Here is a 25059-nt window from a genome sequence, read left to right as displayed (position 1 = left end):
GGCCGGTCCACCCGGCGGGGCCGTTAAGCTTGCCGAGCGCATCCCTCGTTCGCCCCGAGGACCGGTACAAGCCCCCGCGTGCTGATTTGGCAGCAAATTACAAAAGCAAACATGGCCACTGAGCACGGAAAAGGGAACACGCTGCCTGAAGGTCTGCAGCTCGGCTGAGTGGAGGCACGATGCCCCCGAGGCGTCGTACTCGGCAACTGGAAGCCATTTGAGATCACGTTTGAGCAAAATTATCATTTCCATCAAGGACGTGGTGGAAAGACGCAATCTTGGCGGCAAGGGAAATACGAGACAAGGAAAATGTTCCATCTTATTTGGGTAATTTGAAGTTTTGGAGAAAAGTAGGGGAGGTATTAGACTCCAATTGTGAAGGGGGCAGTATGGCACATTAAAGTCTGATGACTATATGAAGATAGCAAAGGAGTTGAATTGCGAATTTATTTTATTTTAAGTCTACCTACAAATTAAATAGGAATATTACATTTTTTTTTATAATATAGTAAAGTAATAGTAATGATTTAACGTATAAGTAAGAAACTCTATAGTACACTATATAAATAAAGAATAAATAATTTAAAGTCCAGCCACAAGCACTGCTATAATATGTATAAAAACTATGAACTATGAATGATTGTTAAAAAACATTCTCAGAAAATGCATTTTAACATACAACGTATTTGTGCGCTGCTTATTTCCTAATGTGTCAGAAATGCAGCAAATAATGTGAGAAATAAAGTTTTTTAAAATAGTTTTTAATGTTATTATGACAGTAAAACGTTAACGTTTTTCCTGCTTTTTTTTAACAAACACTAAATTCAACATGACTGTTTTTGTGCCGAATTTAATTGTGCATTTAACGAAGTGAGATTGCCCCCTTCAAGCAGTCGCCCTTTCTCATGTATCTGTTTTTTTTTCTTCTTTTTTTTTTCCACAACGGTTCACACAGGTTGACGGGCTGCAGGCGGCGAGCGCCCTTTCCGCCGCCCAGATCATCAGCTTGATAATGTCAAAGGGCAGACGCCTAGCAAACACTTTCCAAATGTCACCAAACAAACATTGTCTCCTGACAAGCTACCCTCCGATGCTGCTTTTGTTACAATATGTTCAGTGTTCACCCGAGAACACACGTTTCCAAAATTGCAAGACATGTTCCGTTCCACCTTTCAAATGTTAAATAATGCTCACAAGCAATACTAAAACATGCCATTTGTAAGTAAATTTCCTTTTTTTAATCTACCACCTAAACTCAACTACCCTTTTTGGCTGTAATTTTTTCATTTCTGTCTCTTATAACTTTGGGAACATTCATTTTAAGTAAGATTGAAATGTTATTAATACTTATGGTTCTCATTTACCATAACTTTTTATCAGGAAAGTCAAAAACAAAGCAGAAAACAACGCTGTGGTAGTTTTAAAATTGGCAAACAGTTGGCTGTATGCATTATGTATATATCTTATTTTTACCAGTCTTGTTGTTCATAAGTTTATGAAATATTCAGCCTTTATAGAATATTTCATTTTATTTCAAACAATCCTGTTATGCCATAAAAAAGACAATCTTTAAAAAAAACTTTCTTTGATTCTAAAAAAGGTCAACATTAGTACATATTTGCATCCCTGCAATTATGTAATAAACAATAGAAAATAATTTGTATATCATTTGACTGCTTTGTCACCTAAGATCATCAGGCTTTAAATATTTTATTACCAATTAGTGATGAATGATGATTTAGCAGAAAGCCTTATTTTATATTAAGGATTGTTTGGATAAAATATACTTTAATCCTGGAAATTATAATTATTTTTGTAGCATTCCATAAGGAAAAGATGCGCCTTTTTTCCCCTTTTGTCTTTTCCCAATTTGACTTTCTCCAGCTTCGCCTGGACTAAAAGACAAACTAGGTTGCCGTTTCTTGCTCTCAAAAACCTGCTGCGCCGACACTATGATGAGCTCGTCTGCGGTGCGCCGCCGGCTCCGCTCGTTGCCGGTGATGAACTCCAGATGTCCAAACACAGACAACATCGGTGGCCGGTGGGGGCGGTGGGGGTTTTTGAAATGATTTCAACGAAAGCCGCACATGTTTATTTCGGGGAAAATGTATAGCGGTTTGCACAGTACGTCAAAAAACCTGCTATACACATTCACCGACTTTACAGCAATTGGGTTGAATTCATATAGATAAGATTTTGTAAAACATCTTTTAACTCATAGTCTGTCAGTGACAGTGTTAGACATGCAATCCATTTAAAATATTATTTGAATTATTTTCTTATTTTTATTTATTCTATTGACTTATTTAGAAAAATTAGACTTTCGGTTATATGGTGTTTTTGTTATAAATGTGAAACAGAGAGAAAAAACTTTAAATATTGTCTATTTAGTGTTTTAAAACGAATCTAAAAGTTATTATTTTAAATGGAAAATAGTGGGGTAGCACAGGAAACATTTTCTTATGTTTTAGGTTTGTGTTTTCCGTTAAGAACTAGAGAAATATCAATAAATATGTTTTATCCACTATTATACATAAATAAAATGATGTTATTCCTTTTTTTGACTAGATCTTTTTCACTAGAATGCATATGAAACAATTGTTGTCTGTCACCTTAAGGCACCCGTCAATGTTCAACTTACTCGTTTTTGCGCAGGGTCAAAAGCAGCTGTTCACCTTCCGCCTCAATCGACAACTTGAGCGACATCGGGTAACTCTGTAGAACGACAGCAATATACCATTAGTTGAGAGAAGTACTATTGGGAATTTCCATCCATTTCAGATTGAACGTCTTGTTGACATGCATAGAATTAAATGCTCCTGCAACAAGTCTGTTATTAAAAGTGGTACAACCTTGTGTGGTGACACAAACATGATGTAAACATAACTGCAAAAGGAGTCATTAGGGAGATGCTTACTTTGTAGTCTAATGTTCAGGGATGTTGTTTTGCTCCCAGAAAAAAAAACACTGTCTTTGCTAGCAATGGGTTGAACGGGAGTGCTCATTTACATAAATGTTGCCACAAACATATTGCAGCACGGTGCATATTTTCCTCAAAGTTTGAGCAAGGTTACTCTGTGGAATTTCTAGTCTTGCTTTTCACAACTGGACTCTGGAGAATTACAAGGGTGATAAGGGGGGGGGGGGGGGGGAGTGTCTTGATAGATGACTTAACCCAGAGCACTTTTTCTTGTCACAGATGACCGGGGATGAACTACACATCTTGACAAAGATAGAACAAGACACCCTGCATGGCTCGCTGCCACTTTAGTAAAAAAAATAAGAATCTGAAAGATGCTAAAAAAAAGTCTTCTTGTGAAAACCATCATGGGCTCCACTTTTGACAGCATTAAAGCGTTTTGAAATGCGAATCACAACATTAATAGACAAGTATGACTTCTAACATCCATGCATCATGTATATTTAAGGAATTATGCGCAAGTAGTGAGTAGTTGGGCCTCTGAAATGTGTAGTGGTTATACCACCTCACCTGGGAATGGAGCAGGTGCATTGGTTTCCAGTCTCGGCCAATCAGCTGAAGCGGTACTGTAGTTCCGTAATGTTTCTGTTTGGCGGTGGGTTTGTCTTGACCGCTCCAACTCACTGCTAGAAAGAAAAAAACAGAAATCCAGACTAAGTTATACAATGAATACTTAAGGCATGGAAGTGTGAAGTTTAGAAAAAAACAAAACTACTGTAAAATTTAACATCAGCGCATTTGTATGATTGCGCACATGATCGGGTTTAGAAAAGTTTGAGTTTTCCAACCTGCTTTGATCTTATAGTTTATATTATGCACGATCATGAGAACATTGGTCAGTAGGTAGGAAATGTCAGAAAATCAGTCCTCCATAGGTAGGACGATTGGTAGGTAAATCAAATGAATAGAGATGGTCTGTTGGTAAATCAATATTCTCCAAATATAATCCAAAAAACACCCAGTGTCCTACTTAGACGGCAGATATTGACGGACTAGTGTCTGACAGTGACGTCCAGAAGTAGACTAGAAGAGGGTAGACCAGAAAGACTTTGGTCATTAGGTAGGACATGTCAGAAAATCAGTCCTCCATAGGTAGGACGGTTGGTAGGTAAATCAGATGAACAGAGACAGTCTGTTGGTAAATCAATATTCTCCAAATATAATCCCCAAAGCACCCTGTGTCCTACTTAGAAAGCAGATATTGACTGACTAGTGTCTGACATTGACGTCTAGAAGATTCCAAAGTGGTAATCAGCCCCTCGCAGCAGGGGAGCTGCTTATAGAGACTCCAAACAGCAGGGGTGTCGTCAGCATCATTTGTTACCGCGCAAACAAACCAAACTGACCATTTGTTCGCCCTCGTCTTCCAAGTATAACATTCTGTCAAAACAGCGGGAGGTGGTGCGAGCTTCACGACAGCCGGCGCAGACTTTTGATGTGTAACTTGGCTCAGCGTCTCGCTATGTATCTGTCAGGATTTATTCATAGTGAACAAGTTTCAAAGAGGAAAGGACAAAATAATCCTTGCCTAACTTTCAGAGATGATAGTACGCAGTGTAAAATTCTTAGAAGCGTGTTCCAATTCCTGTTTTTTTGATGCCATGGTAGGTGTAGACTAAGTATTCATGGCAGCAGTTATGTGAGATTTATCTGTAATTTGGGAGAGAAGAATTATTGACCTTGTTAAAAAATTCAAGGATGATTCCTCGATTTTAATTCAAGCTTGTTAACAACAGCCAGAAAATGGCAGATGAATCACTTCAAGGACTTTTTTTTATAAATGGGATGGGTTTTCTTCCAAAGTGCAACTGGATTTTAAATTTGTTCCGATGCAATATAGATTAGAGATGACCCAGATCTGATCATGTGATTGGAAATGGGGCTTGATTGCATATTTTTTAGAGGATCAGACTGCAGTTATAAAAATGTTGTTTTGTAAAAAAAGATCAGGTTATTAAATTTTATTTTTGCTGTTTTTAAGAATTGAAAATTAGATGGATGTCTATCACCAATATTGGCAGTGAAATATGATCACTAAATAGCAGACATTAAAGATAGAATTTGAATTTAATGTCTATAACTGTCAATGTCAATCATGATAACAACAGCAAAAAATGCCTTATTTCTTATGAAAAACAAAACAAGCCCAAAATAAGTGACTCAAACTAGACTTGCATGCAAAAATATCCGACAAAAACATTCCTAATATAGATTGACTTTTCAACAAATGAGATTTTCTGTTTGTAATATAATCTAAAACTTTGAAATTAAATCAATGCAAAACCTAACGACCAAAAACTAAAATATGCTCACTCTTTAATTATTTCCGTAACCATTTCTTCACAAATCTTTTAAACGACATTGACAGCGAAAAAAAATGCAGAAATAATTGACGGTCTTTTCACCCGTGAACCCCAAGAGAACTTTTGCTATGGTTTATTAAGCCCATCGTCATCCTGCCCTATTACCAAGAATCGTGTTTATTTTAATTAGACCTGCTCTAAATAGTTTAAGGCAGGTCAAATCAACTCCTGGGTCCTCCTTTTGTCCTTTTTTTTTTTTCCTCACTAATAAGCCTCGGCTCAGCGAGCCTCGATAGTGTCATCCCACCCCCAAAGTTTTCTATCTCCCCCCGATTCACCCTGCTTAATTGCTGAGTCTGCTTATTGTCTACCATTAATAACTCCCCAACTGAGATCCGTCTAGCCGGAGCGAAAACACCTCTCTCTTCCCGTCGAATCTCCGACGAACCCCCCGTTCTCGCCGAACTCGCGCCCAGCGGGATAAGGCCATCATTAGCCATGGAATACCGTATAATCTCATCCGAGGGAGTCGGGTAATACCTAACGAGCTCTCGGGGAAGATTCGGGTTAACGGGGAGGCCGGCATCCCGCGGGGTGTAGACGGCGAATGTTGTACAACAAAGTTTACCAAGGTTTTTTTTTGTGGCTTCATTTGCCCAACACATCAACCGCCACGGATCACTGAAGTTAAAGAAATACATAAAATAGGACTCTGGTTTTATTTATATGTTCAATAAAGGCAAGGCACAAGCAGAGCCGACTTCTCGGCACGATAAGCTCCCTTTTATTACTCCGGTGTACACAAAGACACCTTGTTCGGTTTATATTAGCTAAATAAATCAAAGCTAGTTGGATGTAGGGATTGAAATATACCAACCAAATGCTAGTTGGTGAGTATTTTCTAGACAAACATGAACTAGTTTGACCCGAAATGGCCGGATGGTGTTGTTGTCTCTGCAATGACGAGGGCTTGTTTACAATAATTCATCAGCACGCATAATAAGAGGGAGGCAATTGGTGTTCATCGTTTTGGTCTGCAAAGGTCGTTTGTGAAAGCGTATCATCCATCAACCTCCCTTTTGAAGTAGCATCATTTGTTAGTGGGGGGGGATATGCTTGTCAATCACAATAAGTACTCTGCCCTATGGATTAATATTGCCGCACTTTCCCCTTGAGGGATTATAATGAGGAGAATAAATATGTGGGAAAATCCATTTATTTCATATAGCATGTGTGATCATTAAGATTCATGGACCATTTCCAAGCTGTTATTTGGCAATCTACACTGTCACCTCTACACAAAAAAATAATTATTGGACGTCTATTGATCATACCAGTCAACTTAAACATTTTCCCATATTTTATAATGTTTTTGATCATTTCAAATTGTGTACAACTTTTGTACAGGGTTTTTTTTTTACGTTTTGTACGCAAGCTGTCAGCATCATACAGCGACATTTAAAGAATCTTGAATTTAGTCCATACTAATTTTAAACTTTTAAGTGCACCCTATGTGAGTTTTATCGCTTAATGAGGGGAATTGCAGTTATTAAAATGGAGAGCAATTGGTCAAAGTTGACAGGAATTGTTTTGCTAAATCAAAACACTCATTTTCTCATAAAGAAATTGAAATGTGATACCATTAGACCTGATAGTTCATTACATGTCAAAGTGCTTTTAATTGTAAACCGTGTTAAGGTCTATTATATACATATCTTACTTCACATGTCAAGGTTGGAGCCAAAATTGGAGCAGGAATTTTATAATTGTGAGGCAAACATACCAACCACTGCAAAACTGTGCCCCTACATTGCCAAACTTTTTTGGATGAGAACAAAAATTTTGTTCTCATCCAAAAAAAACCTCATCATTCATCATTGTTTTTCTTTTGTTGTCTGAACCGAAGATTGGGCCAAATTCAAGTCATCACTTTGCCCTAATATTTCCCATATGCTCTTTAGTTCTTTCTTTGTAGTTCACAACTTAATGTGTGTCCTCAAATGCACCTTTCGCTTTTTTCAAGGACATTTTTTGTTTGTTGCAAACTTTTTTCATGTACATGTTTTATTCCCAGAATACTGTAATTAAGAGTATTTTTTTAAGCTGTCCTTGTATCCCATTTCAGGTTTTTGCAATTTCCAGGACCCCAACAAAAGCAAACCAAGCACAAAAGCCATCGCAAATGTGTTTTATTTTATGGTGAAAGATCTGCCACGTATGAATAAATCAACTCTTTTTTTACGGGGAACAAAACAAGAGAAAGGGTGCTAAGTATTAAATTTTTATGCGTTTATAAAGGTTACAAGTTACGTACAGTATGTTTCAGTTTTGTTGAGTCAAAACTCATCTTGAGCCGAGACGTCAACACAGCAGAGGATATCCAAACCCGCTAAATAATTCAATATGAGAAGATAATGAGAAGACAATATACGCATCCCAATTTCCACCACTTCAACCTGCTGCCCTTTGGAAGGCGCTACAGAGCCATAACAGCCAAGACAAACAGACTCAAGGGCAGTTTCTAGGACCTAATCAAGACTTATTGCTAGTCACTTTGTACCACTTACTCATGTTAACTTCTACTTATTCTACTTATTAATTATGTTGACCACCTTATATACATTACTGTTTATTATTCACTTATCATTACTATATATCTTTGTGTTTGTTTGGCCCTGAATGTCTCCAAAACCATGAAACTCATTCTGGACTTCTTCAGAAGGAAACAAGGTCGCTCTGCTCTGCTGTTTTCACTTGGACTACTTATTTATTTATTTCTGATTTATTATTTATTTGTCTGTTTGTTTATTGCTGTTATTTGTGCACTATGTGGTGAAAGCGCTTTAAATCTCATTATACTTGTATAATGACAATAAAAGCATTCAATTTTATTCAATTCAGTATCTTGTGACTATAATTTAAGTACTTTGACACTGCTATGTTGCAATCCAAGGTTTCTTATAGTGCTTTATAAGCCTGGTGGGTCGTCAAGATTTTTTGTTTAGTTTTTTTGACTGACGTACATATTCTTCAAGTACATTTTTAACTGATACCCGTTAAAGAAGTTCTCAGCCAGCTTGTCTATGAAAGTGAGGTTCAGAAATGACTCAAATGATGATCAAACATGAGCAATTTTAGGGTTTTTGTGCTCAGGCCCCACCCAATAGCAAAATATTGCTTTAGTGACATCTGTTAGGATGCTGTTGCCAAAATGTCTGCTATCTATAGATAATTACAAAGCTTTTGTTTCGACATCTATCGCTTACTGATTTTCACTATTCATGCATGTGTAGTAAGTAAATAATAATTTTGGAAGCAATTAAATGAAATTGGATCATTTTTCACAACACACTAATGTGGTTTGGAAATAACGGAACTACTGCAGCTACCGTGCCTAAATGGATTCAATAAGCCAAGAAGGCAATGTAATGAAAGGGAATCTGTTAAGGTTATTATTTTTCCAAGCCATAATCAGGACATTTAATAGCAGGCTCCATCTAGTGGTACATAACCTTTTATAGTCTTTTCTCTATACCCCCGACCTTCTTGTGAAATGAACCCATTCACTGTCACACTCGTGGGACGTCAGTATATAATCACCGTTGGGGGAAACCGACAGCCCCGCAGCCAAAAAGTCATCTCGGTCTCAGCGAGAGGTTAATATCTGCCCAGGCAAAGACCCCCGCCAGCCCCTCCTCCTCTTCCTTTCTTTCTTTGCCTTACTTAGCCTGAGTAGTGAAGGTCAGCTTCTGGACGGCGGACCGTGTGAAAAGTTAATGTTAATGCACTTGGCGAGATGGATTGCATTTATGGCCGCCCTGAAAGCACACCGCACGTCTGGCATCCATTAAAAGGGAAACGGTTGAATTGGCCGGACGAATCAGAGGTGGGGGGGCTGCTAAATCGCCATAGGGTGGCAGCCACGTGCTTAGTGGACAGAAAGTTCACACTGCTTAGGAACTTTAACCGACACTAACACCTGGATGAACTTCCCAAATAAAAAAATGTACCCAACTTTTTACAAACAGGACTGTTGCGTAGTTAGACCAACAAAAAAAAAACGAATATCACCCGTCTGTTTTTCTATATCATGGGGAGGGAAACTATGACTGGCGAGCCACATGTGGCTCTTTCCACGGCTGCAAATGGCTCTCCACTAACCTGTGAGATAGAATATGGAAACTGTGACACTACTTCTACCACCTCTTCAATCATAATTTGTTTTTTTTTATTAGTCTTCTGCGTGTATGATTTTCCTGATACTGATTTATTAGCAACAGCATAATATTGTTGTCAAAAGAATTCAGAGACTTTTTGTACTTTAAAAGTGGTGAAATCACAAACAAATCACATGTTTTCATGTATTTTTACCATTCAAATCTGAGAATGGGTCTTAAGAAATAACATTAAAAAAATATGAATTGTTTATGGCTCTCTGTCAAAAAGGTTCCAACTATGCCACGCCCCCCTCCGTACAGCCAATGTATAAGAAGTCAAAGGAAATAGAAGACTTCGTTCCACTAGAAATCCACTTAAATCATTAATTAAATTGAACATTCAGCATTAAATTATTCACCAAAAAAGGAATTTGCAACCGTATGGCAACATTTGATTACACATCCCCGCGCTCCCAATTAATTAATCGTAGCTCGGGATCCACGCCTACCGGCAGGTAAACAAAGCAAAGCCTCTGAGTGGCAACTCTAGAGATGTCAGGCGGAGGAAGAAGAACCCCCAGGAAATGAGATGATGACAACGACGTGGTGCCATCAAGGCCAAACTATGAACTCTTGATGAATAAATGAACACAGTTTCACATACATATGCACACTTGCCCTTGTTGCCTGCTTCTTAATTAACTCCCAGGATTCGTCAAGAAGAAGAGTGAAATGCACACTTTTGAGTTGGAAATTGCACATCCTTCGTACACAAGCATTTGATTAGATACTAGCCAATCAGAAATCATCACTGAGCTCGTTTTTTGTTTAATGGGAAGAGTCACAATGGCGCAATCAAACTGTAGACAGATACGATTAATGGTGGTATCATTAGTTTTGAATTCAATGTTATGTATTTCATATATATGAGCACATAGACAAAATTAATGCTTGCACTGACTGCAAAACTTACCTTGACATCATGGATTGAAGGTCTAGTCAATATTGTCAATTTAAAGTGATGTAATTTTTACTATTTTTGTGGAAAAATAGTCAGTAATTCATTTTCCACACCACTTGTAGTGATTTATATATTCTAGAAGTATAATGGTCTAGTACTTTTTATTTGGTTAATTTATTTCATTTATTAACAATTTATCACCCATTTTCCCTCAAAATGATATCACTAAGTTTGTTTTTATTGAATTATCCTATTATGATAGATCATAAAGCATTTTTCCATCTTGGGTTGTGATGATCATCTGTGAATACCTAAAAAAAAGGTCATATTTTGGGAACTATATGCATACAATATATCAAAAATGACATTCATATAATATATATAATAAAATACTTTATACAATATGATAACATTTCCATGCATATGTTGCACTGAGACATCCAATTGTTCATTGTTGACTGATAGTTGTGCACGCGCGTGCTTCTTACCTCCCGCAGGTAAATGCGCGCTCCCGCGCAGCCCTGCCAGAAGTGCTGTCAAAAGCAGCATGTTTCCGCTGGCCATAGCGGTATAACCTGGCCGCCTGCCTGCCCTCCTACACGGGATCAGTGCGGCCGAAGCCCCCTTTTCCTCTTCATCAGGGTCTTCATCATCCCCCGTGCATTCAAATGACGTCGTGAAACGTGCATGACTTGCAAGGGAAATCCCGTGGAAGAAGAGCCATTGTCATTGGCAGAAGAAAAAGAAGATCGCTTGCACAAAATGAGACAAGAGTGGGGAAAAAGTAAAGCCGAAAAGGAAGAAGAAAGAAGGCAGAGAAGTGTTTTGTGTCTAGTGAGTGAATGACCATGTGCGTCTGGAACTGCACTAGGTCTTAAAGCCAGTCAAACCGGAAATGAGGAACTTTGGCCTTTCACAATAAGCATGTTAAAGGGGAGGTTGTACTTTTTTTTTCATGCTGAGTAACGTCATACACTTAGTGTGTGTGTGTGTGTGTGCGCGTATATAAATATATACATATATATAAACATCATCTCATTTTCTGACCCACTTTATCCTCACTAGGGTCGCAGGGGGTGCTGGAGCCTATCCCTGTTGACTATGGGCCAAAAGCAGGGGACATCCTGTATTGGTGCAGGACACAAGGAGACAAACAACCATTCATAGTCACATTAACAGTCATAGTTAAGGGCAATTTAGAGTGTCCAATCAGCCTACCATGCATGTCTTTGGAATGTGGGTGGAAAACGGAGTACCCGGGGAAAACCCACGCAGGCATGGGGAGAACATGCAAACTCCACACAGGTGGACCGACCTGGATTTGAACCCAGGTCCCCCACTGTGAGGCCGATACGGTATTCACATAGCTGCTGGCTATGTTTGTTTTATGAAGAAATAAAATTATATATGATTAAAATCTAATACACTGGCCAATAGCAATCTTTCATTCATCTTTTCTCAAGAGAAATTGATAAAATAGCATTAATACAAAATACAATTTTGTAAAAGTCTGCCTTTTTTGTGAGGATGTGTGGCAGTCTCAATTAATATTGAAAATGAAAGATGTATTTTATAATCCATTGGTACTCTGGTTAATAAGAAGTATATCAGTTTCAACCCATCTCACAAGTGTATGTCGTTATAACTTATACTACTAAGGTTTGATAATAAAATGGACTGACTTCATATGTCAAAATAAGGGGAAAAAACTAATGTGTAGTTCAGGATTAATCTGCAAATTTTTATATTAGGACTGTTCTGAAGTTAATAATATTTTTTAATGACAATTGAGTGAGCCGACTTGTACTTTTAAGACGTGCTAAGAATAGACATTCCCATTTTCATGAGCTTTGGCTGTAATAAATGGCCAGTGTGCACTGGGACAAAGACAGCATTCACGCTGGATGCTCTTCATTCAAATGAGGTCACACTCCACCATCTTGCCCCCTCATAAGTGGCCATCGCCGCTTGCGGATGGACAGTCAATTCCATCACATGACAATGGTGGCAGAGTATACTTTGTCAGACATCTGTATTTAAAAGTCTATCTCAAAGCACCATTGAAAAGGATTGAAATGTCATTCATCTTTTACATCTTTCTGGATTAATAGAAAAATGTGCCATTTACTTTGTACTAATCAATGGAAAATATTGTTTTGCAGATTTCTGCAACAATTCTATTTACATGCATTGCATTTACTCTTCATTTTAAATGATTGGTTGACTTGTAATGAAACAAAAATAAAACAACTTTGTTTATTTATGATACTTTTCACAAATACAATAAATTAAATGTTTGGGGGAAAACATCCACTGTTGTCATTCAGTTGCTGCTTCTGTGCAGAATCTGATTCAAAATTTTCTAGAAAAAAATGAGAGAAAAGTATAATAATGCAAAAAGGTCAAGAAATGAATGAAAGAATAAATAAAGCACAAATAAAAAAGGATTTGGACTGAAAATATTTGAGAAATATGAAGAAACACTGCTCTCTAGTGGGGTATACCACAAATACTAATTTTAAAAAATGGCAAAAATATTTGCACATATTTGCAAAAACAAAACATTAAGAAAAAAGTGAATAGTTGAGGTACCTTTTTGAACAGCTCTGCTCGCTGTCTATTGGTCAAACAAGTCTCTTTCTTTTTCTTTTCTTCGTCCTTTCGCCTTTTGGCTTCTGTTTGCGGCCTGTCATAACAATATATATATATATATATATATATATATATATATATATATATATATATATATATATATATATATATATATATATATATATATATATATATATATATATATATATATATATATATATATATATATATATATATATATATATATATATATATATATATATATATATATATATATATATATATATATATATATATATATATATATATATATATATATATATATATATATATATATATATATATATATATATATATATATATATATATATATATATATATATATATATATATATATATTTTATTGCATTTTGCCATCAGATTTTCTTCATTAATTACAATTTACTCACCGATTTGATTTGAGATCCTTGGCTCCTTCCTTCCTAGATTTTGACATATTATCTAGAACCACACAAACAAAGTATATTATTATCAGTTTGCATTCCAAAAACATGCATTGTTGGCTGATTGGCCATTCAACATTCAGCTGGGATAGGCTCCAGCACCCCCCTGTGACACTAATGAGGGTAAAGTGGTTCGGATCATGAATGAATGATGAATAGGTTCATGAGTGGATATTATTTGAAATTACAGTTGAGGGAGCGGGCGAGTTGTTGGTATCCTTTCGTGGATTGCGGGCCTCCAGCCGTGGAGCGCTCCCTCCGCTCCCTCATCTTCTGGACGCGCTCCTGGGAGCGGGCGATGAAGTGTGGACGGGACTTCCGAAGCGCTTCCTGCAGAGATCAAAATGATTTTAGAAAGTGAATGAAGCCCATCAAGAGCGAAACTGAAATCCATAAATGCATGGGGATGCTTTGCTTGCTAAACTCAAATCACATCCTATTGAGTTTGGGTCACGTTCTGTTGGGTTTATATAAAAAAATAATGCCACATTCATTTTGGCTGGGAGCCACTTGCGCCTCGAGAGCCACTTGTTGATATAATATGCTAAAACAGTGTTGTTGAAACATACTCCACTAGGAAAAACTAGAAAATACCCTTGTAATTTCGTTCAGATGCTACAAGATGGCAGCAAAACACATTTAAAGGCCTGATTGAATCATTTCCCCTTCATTTTATTTGAGTTGAGGGAACTCATGAGCTAATCTTCAGAAATAACCTCTATGATCTCCAATAGTTCCTGTTTACATTCTTTTCTGGTCAAATTAAGAGTGACAAAGAAATATTCTCCTCCAATGAATTGATGGACCGTAATATTGACGAATAACAAAAAATAACATAATAAAACAGACAAATGGAAGACTCAGCATTAGCCATCATTGTCAGGGTGAAGAATCCTATCTCAGTTGACTTAAGGCAAAAGTTAGATTACCCACATTATTATGCCCTTAATAAGCAATAAATAATAATGTACAAATGCAACACTTTGACCAAAAAATGTATAAAATAAGGGAAAAGTTGACAGGCTTGCAATGTGTATATAAAAACTAAACTAAAACTCAGATATCCATGTGAATGGCAACTAATAAGAGTTCATTTGAATGAAGAACTCACCTGTAGAGAAACAGCATGTTGTGGTCCAAGAACGTCAACAGTAGTTGAAGCGGCTTCTGCACAAGTCTCATCACAACTTGGAACACCATTTTGCACTTTTCCGCAGTCTCCCCCATTTATCACCGCTGAGGCAGAAATAATCATATTATTTTTATTTTCATTTAGCAGGATGTTGGTCTTCCTTAGCCCCCTCGGGCCCAACTTCAGCATTTGATTCAATTAAAGGTGCTATCTTAAGACGCAAAAGTGCAGTGCTGGCAACATCTTTTAGATCATTCTGACCGAAATCAATGTTTAATAAGGCGGGTAAGTGATTATTACATTTGAGGAGTAATAATACCTGTATTTCCCTTGGGGGAGGTGGAGGATTCCTGCTTGGAATTACAGGGGAGGGTTTTTTTCTGACTTAGCTGTCTTTGGAGTTTAATATTTGCGATGATGGCTGCAGCGTTAAGGGCCAGGACTTCCTCTGGAGACTGATGGGGGTCTGAAATGCAAATATATTGGAATAAATACATCTTATTTCAGTATGTTGAACTGAAAATATAACTATTTCACAGTTTTTTTTACTGGGTAAAACGGATTGGACTTCTAGTGCCTAACATTTAATAGTTATAATTTTTGGAGAAGATAATGTGCTGATTTGCTAGCAAGATGTGAAAATGCAATTCAGTCTGTGGGCATTATATTAGGTTTCGTGTTTGGCAACAGCGATTTGTTAGATAATGGAATGGAAGAATATTTATTCACTGCACATGGTGAATGAGCATCACGCTTGCTGGCTCCTGCTGCTTGCTTTGAATAATCAAGCAGATTTGTTAGTGCAAGGACATCATGCTGACTAACATCTTTTCCTATCAAGGACACAAGTGAGAACTTTCTCGTAGCAATATTTTAACATTTTTTAACGTCACTGAGGCTTCTGAGGTTTTTTCTTTTTTTTTTGTAAGGTCAAAGATTGCATTATTTATTAAAAAACATCCCGAAGAACCTAAAAAAAATATAAAAGGATCTCTAGTGTAAATCTAATTACTATTAACAGTCCCTAGAATGCCAATTTTAAGAATTAGGAATTGAAAATTGTGCAAATGAAAATGGGGAATGCACAACATGGTTTTTGTAGTATTAGTATTATGTATTTGTACTGTGAAAGAAGTACAAGATGTAGAAAAATAACATTACATGATCATTTCTTCGCGCAAAAATAACTCAGTTAGGTGAGACCAAGGCCGAAATGACATAAGAAAAAACCCCATTGAATAAAATTGGCAGAGCAACACAAACTAGCACAGCTGCAACAAAGTGAATTTCCCAAGTACGGAATGAATAAAATGTTATCTAATCTAATCTAACTTTATTTCTAAATGGCAGCCTTTGTGCTTGCAGAAAAAAAAATCTCAGGCAACAAGAAGCCTGGCATACTTACCCGGTTTTTGAATGAGGGTGAGGCATGGCGTGGAACTCCACCTGATGGGAATTGCCTCCTGTTGGTTTTTATTTTGGGGTTGTGGGAGGGTCTCCTGGAAGCCTAAACTCCATTTCCTGATAACAGGCCTTTTAGGTTCTTGTTCGAGGACCTCAGAAGGAGCAGGTTCACAACTTTTTACTGGTTCTGTCTCATTCCCGCAAGGAGAAATGTTCCCCATAGTATACCCAGTTCCTGGACTGTAGCTCTCCTTATGCTCAGTCACTTTTATTATGGCGGGTTTTCTCTGGTGTACTACAGGCATAGGTTTGACTGTTGTCCTCTGTTCAGTCACTTTGACAATGGTGGCCTTCCTGGGGCCCATGGCTTCAACGTTCAGGGAGTTGGCAGTCTGGCCAGAAGTTCTATCCGACGTATTGAGACTTGCTGAACGGCCGACTTTCCGGCTGGAGATGGTGATGGAAGAAAAGCCCACTTTGTTGCGAGGGACAAGAGTGGTTGTGGTGGATGAGGTCTGGATTTCTGATGGCTGAAGGCTATGACGCCGGTACGGCTCGAAAGGAGGTGGTGCTGGACTACGTAGTGGCCGTTCCTCTACTCTGGTTTCCTCCCTGTGGGGGTCTAAGGAACAGAGATAAATCGACAAAGGTTCTATATATGAAAACTAAATGTAAAACACTAAATCCATACCAGAAGCTCCACAGAACACTCGCTGTACAGATTCAGGTCTGCCATACACAGCAGTTCTCAGGGGACTATGTTGGGGCTCTTTATCACTAACTTTTCTGTTCGCAGGGACCTCCAGACGTGGTTCCGATGGGATTACTGTTGAGCGTTGACTGGACCGAGTCCCTGAGAGTCTGTTAATGTTCCAGCCTCTTCTGATTGCTTGCCAGATTCCAGGTTTTTGCGTCTCATTGTCCGCCACCTACAGAAAAGATGATAATTGGTTTTAGTCCATCTTCATTTTGATGGCGTTTATTACTATCTAACCTTGCCTGTTGAAAAGAGACTGTCCTTTAATGATTTAAGCAAGAGGTCTTGACAGTAGGACTACTTTTAAAAAAGTGGGTCAGTTATGTCGCCTTCAATCAGGCCTACTACTATTGTTTATTCTCCAGTCAGATGACTAAAAGCTCGACACACTCGATGCCCCGCCAGCCACGGAGGCAGCGACTGAGAGCCATGCAGCACACGGTGTCTGTGACTTAGCCCGTGCAGAATAACAATGAGACTCCAGACCCAATAAAGAAGCCAAAAAAGCGAAAACGCAGCACATCTTCTCACCCAGTTCATCGAACAAGGAGAAAATACTGATGCACTTTGTAGAGGATCAGACAGATTGATATACAAGACGAGAAAAAGGACTATGTATTGGATTGTTTAGTTCAAGGCAGCTATCCATAGTTAACAAGAATAACAACAAAAGCCACATAATCCACATTTTAGGTCATTTTAGACAGTGAGGGAACAACTATTACAGTGGACCCCACATTTGGGAAATACACTTAATTTTTGGGTCATCTGGAATGCAAATTTTAAGATTGAATTAGGTATAACCGGTAATTTTATGCATCAAGTACCTGTTTGATGACAGGGGAAGATCGGTCTGGTGTCTGCCATGTCTTGCGTTGACTTTTCTCAGCTTGGTCGTCTAGAACAGCGTGTAACAAGGCAAAACAAATGATTAAGACATGAACTCCCCCTTCTCATTCTTGTACACGCACATGCACACATTTGGCTTAGCTCACACTCATTGTGACAATGTTGACAATGTCAATAATGGATGTTAGTACGGAAAAGTGAGAATAGTACAGGCTCAAAGACATTCAATCTTGGGCCAGTGTTTCTCAAAATAGGGTCCCATGACTCCAATAATTCACCTAAATACTTTGCAATATCCATATAATATGTATAACATATTTTCCAAATTATTCATTCATCCAGCCTATCACAGATAACCAGCCAATTGCATATTTTCCATTAAATTAAGCCATATAATTAAAAGACTACAGTAAAATAGGAGTACATGTGATAGTTACTTTTTATTTGTCTGACATGCTCAAAGATTAGCAAATGGGAGGCTATACTTCTTTAATCAGTCTACATCTCATCTTATCTTTCGGCCTCTAGATCCCTATCTGATATTGTCACATTTTCCAGGCGAATAGACCCTCTTCTCTATCAGAAGCAATCCCACCAACATGGCTGTGGGGCCACAATAGGCAGCAGCTGCTTTACCAATAGACTTTTATTATTTTTCATCATCCAGTCCAGTTGGTTTGAAGCATTGCTAAAAAAAAAAAGAGGCGGCCATCATGGTGCTGATTAGAAGCTTAACCTAGGAGGTATTTCAGTCTTGAGATATATCCCTGTTCCTGCTATGGCTAATGTGTTTTTGTAGGATGAGGGGAAAAAACCTTTGTATAGGCTAACAGATCCTCGACTCTTCAGAAATGTTGGGGTGATAGGTTGCTTCAATTTCACCTGTAAACAAAATTAATTGATAAATGTTAATTGATGTTAAAGGTCTGTATGGAGTCCAAGACTACAACATTACATTATAATGTAATTCAGATGTGATGGAGCCTGAATTGAAACTTAGATTTCAGCAGTAACCACCAGAAGTGACTGTGGTTAACACAATTTGCCAACTTAAGTTGTAAAAATGTGGATAAGTTAAAAGTGAAGCATCTCTTGTCTTACCTGGGCAGCAGAATGTGGTGAAACAATCTGTCTATGACCCTGTGAATCCTCCACCTTCATCACTCTCTGAATCGGAAGCCACCCGGTTTTTACAGGTACAACATAACTTCGTTGAGACTGCTCCTTTTTGGGGGTCTGCGAGATATGAACCCTTTCCAGACTTCCCCTCCGCTGGGCAATGAACTCACTTTGCAGGGACTCCCGGCTGCCTGTTAAACTACCCTTCATACTGCCACACGAAGACGAGACGCCACTGAAGGACGGAGTCCTGTACGGTCTGCGATTGCTTGGTTCCTGGTCGCAGAATATCGGAGCCTGATGGCTATCGCCCTGCATCCTATGGAGTTGCCCCAACCAACCATCCAACTGTCTGCCCTCGATGGCACTCCGAGGCCGGGGGGCTCGCCAATTGACGGATAGAAAGCTCTCCCCCTTGGAGCTTTGGGTTTCCCAGTGCGACTCGTCTCCGGATCTCCTCCAGCCCATCGGCAGGTGAGCAGCTGGCCTTCGGAGTGTCATGCCCCCACTGGCTCAGGTAACCACTGGGTCTCTGGTTTCAGGCTGTGATGAGAGATTAACACTGGAGGACAAAATTGATCAAGTAGACCATATTTCAACTCTGGATACTAATACTTACCAAAATTGGACTTGGTTTTCTAATTTTAAAGATGTAAACAGTCTGTTTTCTGTTAAAAAAATGTGCAAAGGGGTGCTGTCTCCAGTCGACTCATAAAACTGGGACTGATGCTTAGCCAAACAAAGGAGTTACTGAGCACAAATGCTGATCATCCAATGCGTACAAGGGAGGGAGATGTGAAGATCCAATGGGTGGAGTATCTTGAGTGAAAAAGAAAAAAAAACATTTGTTAATTCTAGATCAGATCAAAAATTGTTTATTTAAAACTTAATCATCAACAAGTGTTATTTAACATGGAAATCGCAAGGGTTGTCATCTTTGATGGAGCCATTGAGACGAATATCAATGTTAAACCATGAGTTATTAATAGTGAAATTATGCTCGCACATCTCCCTCATTTGTGCCTGTCTTAGAAAAGATCTTGTGATCAGCAGCTGACGATGAAGTTGGTCTGTCCTGGAGCTTCCTTTTGAACCATGTGACCCTGGAAAGACTGTCAGAACAGTCAACAGGCAATGCACATGATGCAGCTCTTTGCATCAGTAGTTGCCTGCTTTAAATTGATCTTATAAAATAGGAAGAAATTGGATTTCAGTTCTACTTAAAATGCTATGCTGCAACAGGGGAGGGATTGAAAATGAAATGAGCCAATCTCATTTGCAAACCAATTTTTATATTTAAAATTTAAAAGTCATTTTGCATTGGCTAGCTTAGATGGGTGGATATGATATAAAATACAATATTATATAAAAATGTTTTGTAGTAACCCGGGCCTAGAGACTTATTTCGGTATGCTGTTATGATAGACATATCTACCTAATGTTGTTTCAATATAGAAAGTGAAACTGACCCTGAGGGCTATTTTTTGGAATGCTGCCGGGGCATTAATGCAAGATATTTTAGAGAGGTTATATTCAAGACCCCTCGGGCATGTTCATGGTCCAATTAATATCATGTATTTTGCAAAACAACAAACACATCATTTCCAAGGTAACAGAGAAACAGGAGCTTCTTTCATATATCTGCAGGAATATCAGTATCCTAAGAGTTGACATAGAAAATGTACAAAACTGCAAAATATGAACTGTATTTTTCATTATAAAGCATTAACTTATAATATTAAAACAACCTCTTAGTGCACCAATAACTACATAACATAAAAAAATAACAATTAAAAAATAAATTGCCATCTTCATTGACATATTCTGTATGTTTTGTAACGACTATTGGTGGGATTATTATACTTTACGACTTTAATTAATCTCCTCTCTTATATTAATTTCTGCAAAGCTCTTGTCTTTGCATGTTTTCCAGACTTGTAACAGTGCGAAAAATGTGTATATTATTATTTTACAAGTGAATAAAAGCACCCCCCCAAAAAAATAGCTGTATGGGGTGTGGGTGAAGTGGGGGTGTGGGTGAAGTGGGGGTGTATAATTGAGAGAGCCCCCCACACAGCATGAAAGTGTAATAGATCCATAAACACACAAAGAAACACCCAAAACACTGTGCCAATGCATTGGAGGACATTAAAACTGCAGAATTTTAATTGTGTTTGTGTTGTTAATGTAAAAAAAAAACTCTATCAAATGAATTTACAAAATATAACATGTGAGTACTGTACATTTCTTTATTGTTTGTACAAATGACATGATGTTTAAATTGATGAATTATTAATCTATTTTTGTGGATGATCTAAACAGTAATTCAAAAATAGTACCCTGTTTACTTAAAATGTTAATTGCATCACTGCTTTTTATTGATCTTCAAACATTTTCCTACCAAGATGTGTTGATATAACAAACAAATAAAATCATAATCAAAACTAATCTATTTCTACAATGATGTCACTAAAACTATTGTTCCCCCAAACTCTGCTTGACAACAAGTGAGAATTTGACCATAATGGAAATGTGAAATCTAAGCGATTCTATTGGTCAAGAGCTCTTGCACCTGCCGTCCAGGTAAAATGTGATTTCAGGTGTCAACTAATTACAAACTTTTGTGGCCCTTAAAACAACACAAATCACAAAACGAATACTTCCGTATTCACCTGAAGACAATTTCCAGTAACGGTGCTGTTTTAATAACTTTTAAAGTATTTTAAAAGAGACATTATTTTAATAGTGTAGGATGCTTACCATATCAAAAAAGTTCCAATGGTTCCCCCTTGTGGACCCTCCAGAGAACGACAGTAAAAAACATGGCTGCTCGGAGTATCTACTCAACTCTCGTCCAAAAGTGAAGTAAAAGTCCTGTGATTTGCTTGCGATCAGGTCAAGATCGGGGCCCTTCTGGAACCCTGGGAAGGTGTTCTGAGAATGTCTCGCTGGGTACCCACCAAGAAGGAAAAGTACGGCGTGGGTAAGTTTAAGAAAACAAAACAGCAACTCCATCGTTAGCGCCGTGTAGCTCTCAGATTGAATAAGTTTGGGAAGGAACAATCAAGCCTAACTCTGATCTATCGTTCATGTTGATTAGTTTTTTGAGGAGGCACTTAGACAATAAGTTTTGGGGATAAACTGTTAAAATCTGTGATTTTATGTGGTGGTTATGGTGGGGGAAAACGATGGGAATTGTTTGAGGCGCGCCTAGGCTGCTGTTTCCTGTACGGACAGGACAGAGGGGCCCTGCTCGCTCGCCCTGCTTCCAAACTATTCCACTTTGCCTTTCTACAAGCAACTTTTTTTGCAATATTTGGGTCATATTAACTTCATGTCTAGCGTTTTTCATTGTAGCCTGACGCGATCTTTCCATTTCGCCTTTGTTCCTCTTCAAGAAGATCGATGAGTTGTAGCGTCCATACACATGGGATAAATCACTTCAATGTATTTGCTTATTAATGACAATTCTGATGACATCGCACACTTTTGATTGCTTATATATCTGTGTTTTTATAACTATACAACTATTCTTTAGCGTTCTGTGAAATCTATTTAACATTTTAACTACAGGGTAAATTCATATCATGATAAATAATCATAATAATGCCTATGACTACCCCTGATAATGTTATAAATATATTTTGACAATACAGCACTTATCCTAATACTGTTATGCAAATATAATTTCTTTAAACAAAATCAAAGCATCAAAGAGCAAAATTCTAAACAACAAAGATCTTAATATCATAGAAAGTGACAGATAGAGCAAAATTCTAAACCAAAAAGATGTTAATATCATAGAAAGTGACAGATAGTATCACAATACTGCAGTTTTTTGTGCTTGAAAGTTTTATATGCATTTTGATTTACTGTTTTGCAACAGCCAAGACAAAAAATCTTGGGTGATGCAGTCCAAAAGTAATTAAAAAACTACTAAACCAGCTAAAGTTTAACCCAAGTATTCTGAATAATCATCTTTGACCTGTTTCCTTTGACAGATCTGACATTGTAGTGCCTCAATTTCAGCTTCAGCTTCAATAAACCATTTTTTTTATCGTCATACCTGCTATTCAATGTAATCTCAGAAAACTCTAGGTGGACAAAAAACTATGTGTGACCTTATGGCAAAATCAAATTAAGAAGCCCAAGAAGAAACCTCCCTTGGATATCAAATTTAAAGAAGAACGTGTGCAACTATATGCAAGTATTGATCCAAACAGCCCTACATTGTTGTCAAGGTGCCCCCCACTTTGCTTCATTTTCCTAGCTTGACAGATGGCCCAATGGTGCTCTTGTTGGCAGTGTGAAACACAGTTCAGCGACGTCGACGGGCAACATTACATAATTTAGATGGGACCGGGTGATGATAATACATCAGAGCCGCCGGACTGTCAGCTTTCATTAGCCGGATGGTAACATGATGGCAGGATTTCCCCCGCCGCATCCCATTTTGGCCTGAGACTTTGTTTACAGATTTTCTTCAGCAAACACCGACAAAAATAATATAACCTTGGAAAATGTTTGATACCTTGCGGCTAAACATGGATAAATAAATAAATAAACAGGATTGATGACTTTTCCTGAATTTTAATGATAAGGTGATCTGTAGCGTGACCGGACGTTTGGTTGCCATTCTTTTGGTCGCCGGTCAAATGTACTTAGATATTAAACAGTACTTAGATATTAAACAGCACGTAGATATTAAACAGTACTTAGATATTAAACAGTACTTAGATATTAAACAGTACTTAGATATTAAACAGTACTTAGATATTAAACAGTACTTAGATATTAAACAGTTATTAGATATTAAACAGTACTTAGATATTAAACAGTATTTAGATATCAAACAGTACTTAGATATTAAACAGTACTTAGATATTAAACAGTTATTAGATATTAAACAGTACTTAGATATTAAACAGTACTGAGATATTAAACTCTCACAGTAAACGGTAAACTGTCACCAAAAGACCGGCGACCAAACGTCCAAGCACCATCTGGATAAAACTGATATTAACTTCATAAAAATCTTCATCATTGTCATGGTTTGCAAAAATAGGAGAAATTCCACAAAAAAATTCAAAATGGTGACACCAACAAGCTTGCAAAGTTAGTTAAAAGGTTAATTTAAAACTTTTTCTATGTATTAAGTGCTCACCCCTGCCCTGCATCAGCCCTTTTAATCTACTTTGCAGCCAATGGGGGCGTCAACACTGTACGACCCGACCCGTCTTCTTCTTCAGAACATAAAGAGCTAATCTCCCAAGTACTTCACTTCAAGACTGTCCATCAATGCTTGTTTTTAAAGTCCCCTTAAGCTCTCTGTTGCCCTAAATTTATTGGCAAATCAACATGCTCAGCATCTTTCCAGCAATTGGGTTCATAAATAATGTCAATGTCAACTTAAGGCATCGTTTTTGTTGCATTTGACTGCCATTTTTTTCACGCCCTTTTATTTATAATGGAGTTGTCTGTCACTGTGGACATAAAATTGCCTCCATAACTTTTTGCCATTTGACGGAAAGGCCGTTTGGTGTATTAATGTGTGCACTCATGCCCGGTTAAATGCTTGTGATGACTTAGACGGCGTGTTTAACTCTGCAGGCACTTTTAAATTAAAGCCTAGCGGTGCTACCATACATCATCTTGCTTTAAATTCTCTGCCATTCTTGAGCAAATACTGAAAATACCCAACTCTGAATACACAGGGATTTATTGTTTAGTCCATGGTAGATGGCGGCAGGCAAGCAAATTAGTTTCAAGTCTTTCGCTGATGGTGCTTAATGAGCACTTTAAGTCTGCAGCTCAATGCCGCTCCTTTGCAGACGTGGAATTCTCAACAGAAAATCGCCCCCATTTTCTCTTCAGCCAATTAGAAACAACAACTCCTTGAAGACGTTTTCATAAAAGTAGGGATAATGCAGATGCGGCTGAAATGAAGCAAGTACAGAGGGAGTTGAGCAAAGCTTCATACTTGCTTGGAGGAAATTCTGCTTGAGATGTTAAGAGCATGACAATGGATGGAGTCCTTCCAAAATGGGAAGAAGGAAATATGATGTAGTGCAGGAAGAAGAACAATGCATCATTAAATGGGCAATGTTTAGGAATTGGTGGTAAACATGGAATTGTGTTTCATCATGATTTTTTTTTTTTACAGATCATTTAATCCACATGTGTCAAAGTGGCGGCCCGGGGGCCAAATCTGGTCCGCTGCATCATTTTGTGTGGCCCGGGAAAGTAAATCATGAGTGCTGAATTTCTGTTTTAGGATCAAATTCAAATGAAGAGTATAGATG

The 25059-nt window shown here is 37.9% G+C and overlaps 3 protein-coding genes across 3 annotated transcripts in view; 1 reads left to right on the top strand and 2 right to left on the bottom strand.

The window, feature by feature from the left end:
- adam12a (ADAM metallopeptidase domain 12a) overlaps window positions 1–11270 on the bottom strand; it is a 35702-nt gene extending 24432 nt beyond the window's left edge. The window contains exons 1-3 of the mRNA XM_077739547.1: window positions 10890–11270; window positions 3491–3606; window positions 2642–2715 (exon numbers count right to left, since the gene is read on the bottom strand). Coding sequence (XP_077595673.1) covers window positions 2642–2715; window positions 3491–3606; window positions 10890–10965 — 266 coding nt within the window. The 5' untranslated portion in view covers window positions 10966–11270. The remainder of the gene's footprint in view (window positions 1–2641; window positions 2716–3490; window positions 3607–10889) is intronic.
- Window positions 11271–12922: 1652 nt separating this feature from the next.
- Window positions 12923–22198, bottom strand: c18h10orf90 (chromosome 18 C10orf90 homolog). Its single transcript, XM_077738507.1, has 11 exons — window positions 21518–22198; window positions 19377–19520; window positions 18740–19300; window positions 18454–18520; window positions 17617–17687; window positions 16724–16961; window positions 16034–16654; window positions 14608–15094; window positions 13685–13826; window positions 13443–13494; window positions 12923–13087 (listed from the first exon to the last, which is right to left on the bottom strand). Exons 3-8 carry the CDS (start codon window positions 19256–19258, stop codon window positions 14925–14927), a joined length of 1686 nt encoding a protein of 561 aa, XP_077594633.1. The 5' UTR covers window positions 19259–19300; window positions 19377–19520; window positions 21518–22198; the 3' UTR covers window positions 12923–13087; window positions 13443–13494; window positions 13685–13826; window positions 14608–14924.
- The window catches only part of dock1 (dedicator of cytokinesis 1), a 68244-nt gene continuing 64732 nt past the window's right edge, over window positions 21548–25059 (top strand). Inside the window, exon 1 of the mRNA XM_077738506.1 lies at window positions 21548–21740. Coding sequence (XP_077594632.1) covers window positions 21698–21740 — 43 coding nt within the window. The 5' untranslated portion in view covers window positions 21548–21697. The remainder of the gene's footprint in view (window positions 21741–25059) is intronic.

This window comes from Stigmatopora nigra, chromosome 18 (genome assembly GCF_051989575.1).
Source record: "Stigmatopora nigra isolate UIUO_SnigA chromosome 18, RoL_Snig_1.1, whole genome shotgun sequence".
NCBI lineage: Eukaryota > Metazoa > Chordata > Actinopteri > Syngnathiformes > Syngnathidae > Stigmatopora > Stigmatopora nigra.
The sequence above is the reverse complement of the archived record's forward strand: the minus strand, read 5'-3'. Positions and strand labels throughout refer to the sequence as shown.